The sequence below is a fragment of the Rhopilema esculentum genome, chromosome 9 (assembly GCF_057945365.1).
Source record: "Rhopilema esculentum isolate cy_ngs chromosome 9, ASM5794536v1, whole genome shotgun sequence".
NCBI classification, from domain to species: Eukaryota; Metazoa; Cnidaria; class Scyphozoa; order Rhizostomeae; family Rhizostomatidae; genus Rhopilema; species Rhopilema esculentum.
In genome coordinates, this window is record NC_142823.1 from 2756576 (window position 1) to 2769427 (window position 12852).

Genomic DNA, 12852 nt, shown 5'->3' on the forward strand with positions numbered 1-12852 from the left:
CTCAGAGTATGAAAAGTGCCCAAAACTTTGAAAACAACCCTAATGTAAACGAAGAAAGACATTGCTTGGTTTGGCAACAAAATTGAATTTCTCTCACTATCAGTGATTTTTTTCACGAGATTTTCTTACTGATCAATTGAAATTTTATCACAGTTAAAGACTCATTGCTAAAAATGAGCCATTGCGCCACGAAAGCATCCCATACTGCATTTTCAGACAGTCTGAAATCAATTTTGCTTAATCCGTAGAAGTTTACTGCCATTGTTTGGATCGTCGCCTGGACAATTTGCCACGCTCGCAAAGGCTCATGTGGTATAAATTGAATTCCTTAGGGGTTTTTATTTTAGTTGAATAGTATTATTCTCATTGGTATGTCAATTGCGGTGCTTTCATCATTGTATTTATCCGTTATGTGCTGTCTTTTATGCCTTTGGGGATGATTGGGTTTCTGCACGAAAATATCGGTCCCTTGACTCAGAAGAGTGTATTTTGCCTTGGGTCAGGTTTATCGTGCTTGTTTGGTAGGCTCTTTCCACGCTGTTTTCTTCTCGCAACTGTTTTGGCACAAGCTTGCTTATGAAATGGTGACTGACGAAGTATGAGTTCCTCTACTGGCTACCAGGTATGTTTACCAGGCCGTTTAAGGAATGCTGTGTTATATGTAGCTTGGTCTTATGCATTGAAATTTAGTTCTCCTATGAACTTGAGCATTCCCACTTTATTCGACATAAATTTTGTCACCCCTTGCTTGTGCTTCTTTGCGGGTTTTCCGTTTGAAACAATTTTGGGCAATAATTTTACAATCAAATATCTATTAAAATTTTACGGGTGGCAAGTTTTATTGATAACTTTATCCGCAAGGAATTCTTTCTTTAGCTAATATCAAGTATCATTTCTGGATTTAGGCAAGAAGGCTCTTATGTTAAAATCTCGACAAAAATGCTGCTGCTATAATCTTAATGTGGCAATGCTTTTGTTGCCATTTTTGCTTGTCCGTATAATTATATTGCTTTGAAAGAACTGTTAAGCCTTGGCCAAACGATTCGATCTTTCGCTCGATTTTTCACTCGACTTTTCACTCACGCCAACAAAATGAAGGCAAAGAGACGCAAATCGGTCGCCTTGTTTATCTTACGTGCAAATATCCTTTCACAATCTCTTGACGAACGCAAGCGAAATAAGACCATGTCGTTCGTTTAATGCAGGAACCGCCATTAAGTACTTATTTCGAAGCAAATTACAATTTTCAGGCAAAATTTTGTCTCTTTTGATTAATTCCATTCTTAAAATGGAATTCATCACTTGAAAAAGGCCCCCTTGACCTCGAGGCCCCAGGGTAGTATCCTTCCCTGCCCAGCATAAGAGATGATAACTGCGCACGCGCACACTCGACTCACACGACAAGGTAGCCAAACGATTCGATTTTCACTCGACATTTTTTATAGAGATCGAACTTCACTCGACATCACTCGACGCCAATCGACTTGCTCGATAAGGTGGCCAAACGACTCGATTTTTCACTCGATTCCTTGTCGAGTAAAAAATCGAGTGAAAAATCGGACGTTTGGCCGGGGCTTTAGAGACAGATGTTTAGGTAAAACCTCACTCTTGCAGCCATGCAAGATTCGCTTATTTACTTAATCAAAATCAATAAAATACAATACTGACTTTATACAAAACCTTCTGTTAATGTTTTGGAAATGAAAATGCCAGTTTGCGTGTTCAGTTACCCTGTTTATGCAATTATCATATGATAATTTATGCTAAATTATCTGAGATACACATCCTATCTAGCTGGATGAAAATAACAAGAAATTACCCGGTCTTTCTCACCGGGCTCGAAACATGCTCGATTTCATTTCTGCCCTCAAAGCTTTCCCGTTAGAGTTCTTGCTGTAAGAATTGTCACTACATATTGAAAATGTATTCAAGATCTTAGTGATTGGTCAACTTGACGCTTTAAATGGTAATTTGGAACATTAAGGAATGACCAATCAAGACCGGAGAAGAGCTTTTCCAACTACCCTCATTTGATAGAAAGGCCTGAACTGGCCTATAAGAAAATACGCAAAACTGGACCCTGTCCATGCAGTGCTTCATTGGAATGTCAACATAATATAGAATCATTTGATTAAAGTGGCAAAAAGCGATTAAAACAAGATTTTAAAGGAAAAAATTAAATATGCAAGCAAATTAAACGATACAAGTAAAATGATTACAAACTGTAGTTTCAACAAGATTCTTCCTTTCTTGCATCAATAGTCTTTGTCTAGCTTTTGCAGTAACTTGGGATGGAGAATCCCTCAACTCTCTCCAAGGAGGAGAGCGTCCTTGCAAAGATTTGACCACGTCGTTTGCTATCAACATTCTGCATCGATTCTTTCTCAAGGCCAGCAGCAAACTTTCGCTCATTGGCTGATAGATTAAACAGCTTCTTTGCTGAGCCAGGATTCTGTGAGAATGCCAATCTTTGAAGGTGTTCCAACTGCTTGAAGCTCAAAACTAGAAAAGGATAGGAGAGTCAAAGCGATTTGAAAAGCAAAAAATCTTGGCAATGATAAAAGGGACACGCGGCTCTGCGATCATGAATTTTGAGAAATCATAAATATTTTTAGGATTGTATCAGAAAGAGAACAGAGGAGGGAATTGATTGAAACTGAACATGTTTAAATAGCAATTGATAAGAAAACAAACAACGACATTTTAGACCACTCGAACTGCCAATAACTTTGCGATGGGGTGAAAGAATTGGAACAGCAAATCTTTTCGCCCATCCTACGCCACATTTCTATCGCTTTAAAGGAAGGTTTTATATAAGGTTGAGGAAGGTCAAAAGTTGGCTTACTATCTGGGAGAAGTGTGGACAACTGTTTGTACCTTAAGTAACATATTGTCAAATCAACGTATTTTACAGGGCAAAATAAGTTCAGTAAGCAGACTAAAGTTTGGGATTACGTTCTTTAAATCAGCAATTACTAAATCACAATTTGATTTGACGATAACTTTGATTCCACTGGTGGACTGAGCACTAAAAGAACATACGCTTTTAACCACGCTTTTAAGCTTCGCTTTTACGCTTTTAATAGGGTTTGATGCACACAAACCAATTAACGCAAATCCACTAATAACAACAACAAAAGAGGTTACACGAGGACAAAAACTCTAGTCTGACGCAAACATCAAAAGACATCCAAAATAACGATAACGAACGACAAATACGATGCACGACGGGCAAAGCTACAGTGTTTGTCAAAAGTCTTGGTAGACTTCGCTAAATTTTCGCAAAAGATTTGTAGCATTCCCCCACTCCCCCTTGATATAATGTTGAAAAAAACCAGTTTCGAAGCTTGAAATTCAACCAATGTAACTCTAGCAGCTAGGGTAAGTGACAGGCCTTTCAACAAACATTGTTTAGGGGGAAGGGGGATTTCTGTATCTTACAGCTGGATATGTATATTTCATCAAAACCTTTAATTGACCACAGGGTGTTCCAAGTGCTTTTGGCAAGGATTGTATATCGCCAAATCCATCCCTTCCACTTGCGCTTGCGTATCAAATTCTATGATTCAGATCTCATACATTATACTTGGGATCATATCATATAATGACAAGTATCAGGCCATTTCGTGAAGAAATTTTCACCAAGGCGATGATCTGCCCGCGTGGATGAGCTTACCAGGGCGATCACCTGTCCAACAATATTTGTTAAAGGAAAGGTCTTGCAGGACCTGAGGGGGGTATTGGGGTATCAACTACTCACGATTGCCTTACCTTTGCTTTTCTAATCGTGCGGTTATAGCCAATTTTCAAACAAACAACAAACAGCAATAATCCTTGTTTTCACTAGCAACTTGACCTCTCATTCAAGAAAACAGCAACTGATAGGAATCAACTTTTCTGTAAATCCTTTCCCTATCTTTAGCAGGCGAGACATGATTCGGCGAGCGCGCTGGTAAGGGCGAGGATGAGGGCGAGGGTGAAAGCGAGGGCGAGGGTGAAAGCGAGGGCGAGGGTGAAGGCGAGGGCAATCCCCGCGTGAAACGAATAGGCCTGCAAGCAGAAAACTTACCCCTCAAAAAATTCCTGATCTTCTTGGCTGAATTAGTAGTAGGGTCTTGATATTCAACGCGAACGCCTCCAGGAAGGCTCAAGTTGTCAATCAAGTCCTTGGGGTAGTATTTTGTGACAGTCATTTTCTTTTTGATTGATGGGTAAAACGCATTCTTGTGATAGGATCCTTGCTTTTGGTAATCGGCCCACATCTTGTCAACAAATCCATGATGAAGGAAAAACTCCGGAGCCTCTGCTGCCTTTCCTGAGCACATCGTTCCGTCTGGAAGATGAAAAATCCTTTTTTTTAATTTAACGGGATTTTTTTGCGATTGGAAAGGAAAGTACAAACTTAGGTGCACAGAACAGGGTTGTTTTCAAATTTACGCAGCACATACAAATTCAGATAAAGACACGTGGCTGCCTAAGAAAAATCTCTAATAATGGGAAAAACATTCTGCTTTAGAGATGCAAAAGCATGGAACATACAACGTTTAAGAATTTGTACTCTTCGTTTATAATTGTTATTATTGTGCTTAGACTCTTTGATTCCATTGCGTGTTAATGTCGCATGTTTGTTTGCTCCGCTGATGTGTTAGTAACTCCCTTACCGACAATTATGTGTCACTGTTTTCGCAGTGTCCTTGTAAAGCTTTTATACTGTGTGATCTGTGCTAGGACTTGTTAGAATGCACGAGGTTTACTTTTTGATCAAAAGAGTGAACATTAGCAGAAGAATAGTCTTTAGTCTTTCTGTGCGCGGTTCAGGCCTTCTGGCTTAGGCCATGACCATCCGGTATTCCATTGTTGTATAAAGAATCAATCATATTCGTTACATTTGATGACAGACCACAGTCGTAAGAAGAACCAGTCACATTCGTTACATTTGATGACAGACCATGGTCATAAGAAGAACCAATCATATTGGTTACATTTGGTGACAAACCACCGTCGTAAGAAGAACCAGTCACATTCGTTACATTTGATGACAGACCATGGTCATAAGAAGAACCAATCATATTGGTTACATTTGGTGACAAACCACCGTCGTAAGAAGAACCAGTCACATTCGTTACATTTGATGACAGACCATGGTCATAAGAAGAACCAGTCACATTCGTTACATTTGGTGACAGACCACCGTTTCAAGAGAACAATCATTTTCTTTAGAGAAGAGCCTGTCAACAGAGGGAAAACAGCAATCATAATAAGTTCCATTAATGTCGTAAAACGATTGCTATTTTGTATGTATGCCGTTTTATAAGAGACTGTCTGTGGCAAACCTTGGTCTTAGATGACAAAAGATTAAGAAACCATAGTACTGAGAACGTCGAAGATGGTTGGAAGAAAATGATGCTTCTAAACGGCTAGGTGCCAATTTCTGGTTCACTTGATGACAGAAAGAAGAACTCCTTGCGAATAGTAATGTGTTCTGTTGTATGTTATTCTGCGTCATCGTTTTTAATTAGCTGTTTTATGTGGATCTCTTACTGGTTTTATGTTAAAATATGTTATGCTTATTATCTAAAGCTTACTTGTAGTCTCGTGTTATGTTATGTTTAATTGGTGTTCATATATACTCGTGTTTTTATTTGATCACAGCTCCGGAGAATTTTCACATTTTATGTATCCTATTTCACCAATTGATGGTTTGTAGATACTTGACATCCCTACAGATACGGACGCAGTTAGAAGGTCGGGACGTTAACATTTTTTGCACCCTGAATAGCAGGGACGTCGGAGAAGGGAGCGCAAGGGAGTTAGACGCCCCTGTTGGCTTTTGATAGGAAGGGCAAGTGGTGCCAAAATGCCCTATTCATAAAAGAACTTTTGACACTCCGGCTAACCAAAGAGATTCCTGTGAAACTCTGACTGTAAGGCCTAAATCATGACGACAAAGCTTGTAAAAAAAACCTCGTGGTGTTGGCAGATAGAATGCTTTGTTTAAACTATTTTTTCTTCAACTTTTTACGCAAAAGTTAAATAAGCGAGGGGAACTAATAAGAGTGGAAGGGCTCGAAAGATTTTGAAAATTTCTTAGTGGGTAACTCGTCTATAAGACACCTAAGAGTGGATGGTTTTCATCAGGCTTTTACACAGGGTTGTAATGATGTTCCTCTGGGGACACGTTGCCCCTGTCACAAAAATATGAAAGATACGTACTAATAAAGCAATGCATTCCCTCGTGAATTGTGATTCTGGCCATGACTTCAAACTTGTCAAAGTTTGGTTCTTTGGTCGCAATGGCGATTTCATCGGCATCTGGTGGTTTTCCGTTGAACGACCTTTTCAAGCAATGGCCTGATGCTGTCTTCCAACTACCAACACGGAATGGGCCGTCTGTCACACATTCATCGCTCTTTCGACCGTTTCCTCCAAGTCCTGAGAAACGAGTTTGCATGTCAGTGAACCTAGAGCCGGGGGGGGGGGGGAGGGATGGGGGTGGCGTACTTCCAGCAAGGCCTGACAGCGGGTTCAATCGGTTTGAGGGTCTTACCAAATGGCTGCCAATTGGCCCGGTTTCGATAATACCTCAACTACTTAGTTAAGCTTGCGATTTATTTTAGATAAAGAATAACATTTTGTCTTTCCCAAAACAGTCAGTTGTGAAGAAATTTGTTAAAGAGGGACCAGGGGTGCACAAAGAAATGGATGATACCAAGGACATAACTTCGGTTATTATCCTACCATTTGAGGGTAATTTTTTAAAATGTTAGCCTTGGCCCTCTTTGACCCTGACTGGATCCCCCTGTTAGGCCATAATGGAAGTCCTCTCGGGACCTACAGACACTGAATGAACTGTAAGGAGATGGGGTAGTAGGGGCAAATCTTTAGCCAAATAAAGAAAATTGCTAAATTTTAAGAAGGTAGGTGGGGCAACGAAATGAAATACCAAGATGGTAAGATCTGAGTTTAAGAAATCCCATGTTTAAAGGCCAATAATGGCTAATATTTTCTACCGATAATAAAATGGCTTATACCACCAGTCAATGAACATTAGCCAATCAACAAACGTGATACCAACCTGATGCTTCTTGATTAGGCAATAGTTGATTGGCAGATGGAAAAAGCCCCTTTAGTACCTGTCTATTGTCTTTAAAAAACTACCGTAACAATCCAGGAATACATTGTTGGTTACCTTAAAAGACCTTTTATGTAAAAAGCAATGAGACAAAAAATAACTACCATAAACAGATCCCCAGATTCTTTCCCTGTTCCAAGGATCATGTGACCAAATACTCCAATCCCAGTATGGCAAGGTTACTTTACAATCGACCTTTCTCAGCATATTCTCCAACTGCAGGTTGAACCATCTGGAAATAAAATTTTTGATGGTAACAAACTCATTTCATTAATTCCTTCATTCACTAAATCATTCATTTTTATTATTCATGACGGCAGCCTCGTTTTTCGAGAGCCTCTTTTTACTCATCAACCAAAGGGAAGGTTTTTTGCAATTAGTCAGTTGATGGAAACTGCAAAAAATTGATTCTAACATGTCCTTTCTAATTTGTCTAACATGACACTGGGCATATCAAAAGAAAATGTACTTCATGTTCAACAACATCTTTTTCTAGCTATTGACAGAAATTTTTTGTGGCCACGCCCACTAAAACGTCCTTTTTTGATAATACTGGCCTATTTCTACTGGGGTTTTATAAACAATCTGGTTCAGAGAAGATATCAATAGCTATAAAGGTGGATAAAATTAGTTTGGGGATAATAAAACATCAAGAAAAACACCTAGAAAACAAAATGGCTGCCAGTCAAAAAAACTGCCACTACTTAGGAGTATACGATTCAATGTTGCGTTAGAGCATAGTTAGAGTAAACTTTCCAGAAAGTTTTCTAACCTTTTATTGCAAAAGGTGGAGGGGTTATAGCCCCTGCCAGCCCAATGGCTGCGCGGTGCCGGCCCACTTTCCCCATATTCAATAAAGCAAATAAATTAAATGATGTATAATAATTGCAAGGTAAATTAGTACCTATCCAACGTGTACGTTCAACGTACGCATTCATCACAATTGAAAAAATTACAAGAATACCTGTGCCATGGGAAGAACTGTTCTTTCGTGTGGATACCCTTCATGAAGTTTTTTTCGTGTAATTTGATCAGTCTCACATAAGCCGGTCTGTATCTCCTGTGAGTTGAAATGATTTTGAAGGCTCTAATGAAACGAATCTGTTCTGCTTTTGACATAGATTCAAAATCCTTTCTGATGCGAGTGCACTCGACAAGACGCCCATTGTAGACGTGGCATTTACGTCCGCAATGATCGTATCGGTACTTGTCTGTGAGAATGCATGGCTTCTTTTGTTCTAAAATTATAAAATGGACGTGTCTAAAATTTTTGTACTGTATACAGACACGCAGAGAGCTTTTCTGGGACCTGAGAGTAGAAGAGAGATGACATCGTTAAGTAACACTGTGATTATTATTGTTGCTGTTAATGCTAGGAACTTTCTTATAACTTTTTGAGGCCCCTCTCGGCTCGGGGGCTGAGGCAATCCTCTCCCCCCCCCTTCTCGGCGAGCTTGCCGAATAAATGCATCATCGCCTTTAAAAGTGGTGCATCAATTAATTTAAATGACTTACTCTCATCTTCATCTTCATCGTCATCGTCATCGTCAATCTGGTTGAAGTCGTTTAGACGATTTTCAACAGTAAAGGCATCACGATTTACATCGTTAAACTCATCTTCATCTGCATTGAAAAGTTAAAAAATCAAATAGAAAAAGCTTACAGAATAAAAAGTAAAAGTAAAATTTGATTATGTCATACCAAACAAAAGGGGCTCAACCTCATTTCTTATCAATTCTTTCAAAATAACATTCAATTTTCTCCTCAACAGACAGAAAGAAGACTGGATGAGAAGAAACACATTGGATGCTCTTCTATCATTCCCTATTCCCATTTGGTAATTGTTTCTTGTATACCAAGCAGTAGTGATGGAAAGCCACATGACATATGGAAAATTAATGTGGGGTCATTTGCCTGAAAAGAGACTCGGATCATTGCAGAAGATACAGGATAGGGCATTTTATCTCATTGAATCCACTTCTATTAGGGACCAGATACCATCCACACGACTGAACGTTGAGAATGTTATCACATATGACCGAACCACAATGGTACACGAAATTCTTAAGGAAATGTGCCCAGAAAATCTCAAGGGAAAGTTTACAAGGAGAATCAGATCTCAAAATATGAAACTCGCAGAATAAACGATCTGAAAATACCTGAGCCACGGTTGGAAATCTAAAAAAAAAAAATTTTCCTACGTCGGTGCAAAGGTCTGGAATGATATCCCAAACGACATAAGAAATATGGAAGCTACTCGCCTTTTCAAACAAAAAATGAAAACCTAACTTAATATAGAAATATCTTGTACCAATAAAGTAAAATCAATATAGAATTAAGAAAAAAATTATCACCAAACATGACCTCCTGGTGGACCAGCTTTTATATTTCCTTTGTTTTGTTTTGTATGTAAATACTTTTATATTTTTAAATACTATTAAAATAGATAGAAATGACATCCAAAGAAAAGCCGTTTACCAGAAAGATCTTTTTAAGTTGGTCCCAAGTCGCGTTTAGATTTGGAACAAATCATAAGTGTCCTATGAGTCTTGAAAATGGTATATGTGTCATCCATATATCGAAAATAGACACCTGGGTGTTTGTCGCAGTCAGACAAACGCTCTTCATGAAAGCCAACGAAAATGTTAGCCGAGGCAGGTCTCAAAGGGCTGCCCATAGCGACATCATCCCTTTGTTGGTCTCCATCAGCTTAATGAAAACCTCTTCTGGGATTAGTGGGCTATCGAGCTCGCCCCGGTACAAAGAAATGGCACATATTTTGATGGTCTCACTCAAAGGAACATTTGTCAAAAGACTGCTAATGTCAAAAGAACACTTGAAAGATGTTGCGCTCTTGATGTTCAGGTTTTGCATGAACTCAGCGAACGTAAAAAATCCTTGATGCAATGTTTTGAATATTTTTTAAGAACAGGGTCAAAAACTTCAGAAAGCCACTTAGCCAAATCGTGTTATGCTGAGCCAATCATAGACAAGATGGGTCTAAGAAGAACATTCGTCTTACGTATTTTAGGGATGGTGGACGTTGTTAATCTGTCCGTCTTATTCTAGCGTAAATATTGGCGGTCAAAATTTTTGACTTAACCACCTCCAAAAAGTTCGACGTCAACTATTTTTTCAACTTTTTCCTTGTCGAAGAGCATATTCTTCATTTTTTGGATGTAATCGTTTATGTTCAAAATAACTACTCCTGACCCTTTATCGGGCTTTGTGATAAAGATGTCGTTATAGGGCCTTAGAGATTTGGGGGCTTGTAAATGTTCTCCATACAAAAGAAAATCCGATTGGTCGATGGGAGAGCCGCTGTAAGCGTACGCCAAATCGTTTAGTCAAGCTCGTAATTTCCAAAACATCAGAAATATCGTGTTTGGCAAGTTGAGCGTGTAAAATGCCAAATTCAGCAAAAAGTCTCTCTCTGTTTATTCGTTGTGGTGGGATACAAAACTCATGACCATTACCTAATACAAATGTTTCGATTTCAGAGAGAGGATAGTCCGACAAACTGAAAATATTTTTTTTGGAATCGAACATGAAGCCATCGAAATGTAGTCTGTTTTAGTGTCCGCTGGCAAATTTAAGGAATGTAGCGTCGAAAATTGTCAAAGAATGTGAGAAACGAACGCATCTGAGACCATTGGCCATATACAAACGTTTTAAATTCAGAATATTAGATTTAGTTTTCTGAATTTCATCTCGTGGAAAAGCGCGCTCAATGATGAGGTTGTGTCTAACACCAGATTTAGAAAAACGAGTGGTGATAAATTTAGGTGTAACCCGGTTTGCCAACCTTAAACTAAGATGCCAACCTCGCCGACCTAAGCTTACCTCTTAGCTTGGCAAATGCGTTGAGATCGTCAATATCATCTTTTGTGTACCTCGTGGTACAGAATTCAAGAATTGCTTTTAAAAAAACAAATATTTGGAAACATTTTACTAAAGCTTTTCGTCTGACATTCTTCAGAGTATAAAACGCCAGAAGTTATATCGAAAACTCTACGCAAGACCTTCATTGTCAGGTGCTCCCGTTTCTAACTGGCCTTTTTCGATCCAAAACTGGGTATATATTTTTCCTAGCGTATAGTTCTCGAGCTCTGTTTGCTTTTTTAAAGCAATTTTTAAAGAAGAATCATCGTTGCATTACCTACTATCCTTCAATCGAATAAATATAATAAAAACCATCTAAATACAAACTAAAGGGAGACATCGAAAAAACTTTTGAGAAACACAGGCCGTATTAGTTATTTTGATGGTCGTTTGAAAGCAATTATCGCGTTCACCGTTTTAGCTTCGGGGCCTGGCTGACTCCAGAGTCTGGCCCCCGATATGCAAAGGACTTTTGGTCATTGCTAGTTTGCATACGCAGAAGGTCATTGTCCGAAACACTTTTATTGAGGTTCTTGTGGCTATTCGCTGGCCATTTCACGAAAATATCTGACAAATACTCAGGTGAAAAGCGATTAATTGACTTAACGACCATTTTCGATGTTTCAAACTTGATTATTTCATCAATTGTCCGCCAAGATAGACTCTAGATCTAGTTATAAGTAGATGAATTATAAAGACTACTTGTGACAATTCTCGAGGCTCGGTTCGCAATTTTTGAAGTTTAGTATCGCCACAACCCTCCACGACCGAACAACAAAAACGGAAATGGGCTCCATCAGGTTACGATACATTTTACTCAGAGTCAACTTTGAAGAAATCTCTTGCAATATTTCAGCATTTCTAAAAGCTCGGGAGACTTTAGTAAGATAACCCAAAGTACTTAGTTTGATCAACCAATTCGATTTGTCCTCCACCGATGGAAAAATTTGGAGTAGCTATGTTCTGATTATTGATCTTGTTCAGGTTCGGTCCGGAACCAACTACCATGGACTGAGTTTTAATCACACTAAGAGACAGTTTGTTACCTTGCAGTATCATCTACATACATTATAGGATGCCCTTTATTTACAGCAAACGGTAGATCGTTTATATATAGCAAAACATGACTTGGAGTGGATCTAAACATTACCTCTGCGGCACCCCAAAATCAATATCCCTTATTTCAAAACTGTTTTTTGTTTTCTAAATAGGATGATAACCACTCATGCTCTTAACCGTTAATAACGTCCCTTTGTAACTTTTCAAGTAATTAGTTGTGATCTACGGTGCCTAAAGACTCGCCGTTATCTACCAAAGTGGTCGCGGCGAAGAGAGATGGATTTTGCTTCGCGTCGCGCAAAGAGATTCGCCTGGCAAAAGCCAGCTTTACATAAGCAGGACGGTTCTAAGTTGCAGCTTAGCGTTTCATACTTATTGAAGCGACCATACGAAAACGTATTTGACGGCTAGTTATTAACTAGACGGACGGATAGTTATTGAATTAGGTAACCTGATTTCACAAGAAGCGTGAAACTCGGAAAAACTTACCAAATGCTTCATGGTTGCACCAAGCCAATGCCAGAAAACCAAAGAATACCAGAAGCGTCTTCATTTTGCCAGCCCTGGACCAAATGTTATCTTAAACTAACGTATCTTCATTTTTGTACTGTCCTAAACGCTTCATTTGGTAAGTATGTCGCAGGGGGTTCAAGAAAAAAGCAAAGAAAGCTTTCAACCACTTATTTAAAGAAGTTTTCTTTAAAGTGGTTAATATGAATAGTCACGATTTTGGGACACGCACACATTCAATCACAATTTACCCAAATCCGCTGAGTAAT

General features: G+C 38.9%; 1 protein-coding gene and 1 long non-coding RNA gene across 2 annotated transcripts; one reads left to right on the forward strand and one right to left on the reverse strand.

The window, feature by feature from the left end:
* The first annotated feature begins 181 nt into the window (after nucleotides 1-181).
* On the forward strand, nucleotides 182-12567 carry LOC148959539 (uncharacterized). Its single transcript, XR_016144038.1, has 2 exons — nucleotides 182-622; nucleotides 8904-12567. It is a non-coding gene; the product is annotated as an uncharacterized LOC148959539 (long non-coding RNA).
* On the reverse strand, nucleotides 2162-12703 carry LOC135688927 (putative tyrosinase-like protein tyr-3). The gene is made up of 7 exons (XM_065205993.2): nucleotides 12563-12703; nucleotides 8648-8755; nucleotides 8097-8370; nucleotides 7237-7364; nucleotides 6214-6432; nucleotides 4070-4333; nucleotides 2162-2502 (listed from the first exon to the last, which is right to left on the reverse strand). Exons 1-7 carry the CDS (start codon nucleotides 12624-12626, stop codon nucleotides 2270-2272), a joined length of 1290 nt encoding a protein of 429 aa, XP_065062065.2. The 5' UTR covers nucleotides 12627-12703; the 3' UTR covers nucleotides 2162-2269.
* Nucleotides 12704-12852: the final 149 nt, after the last annotated feature.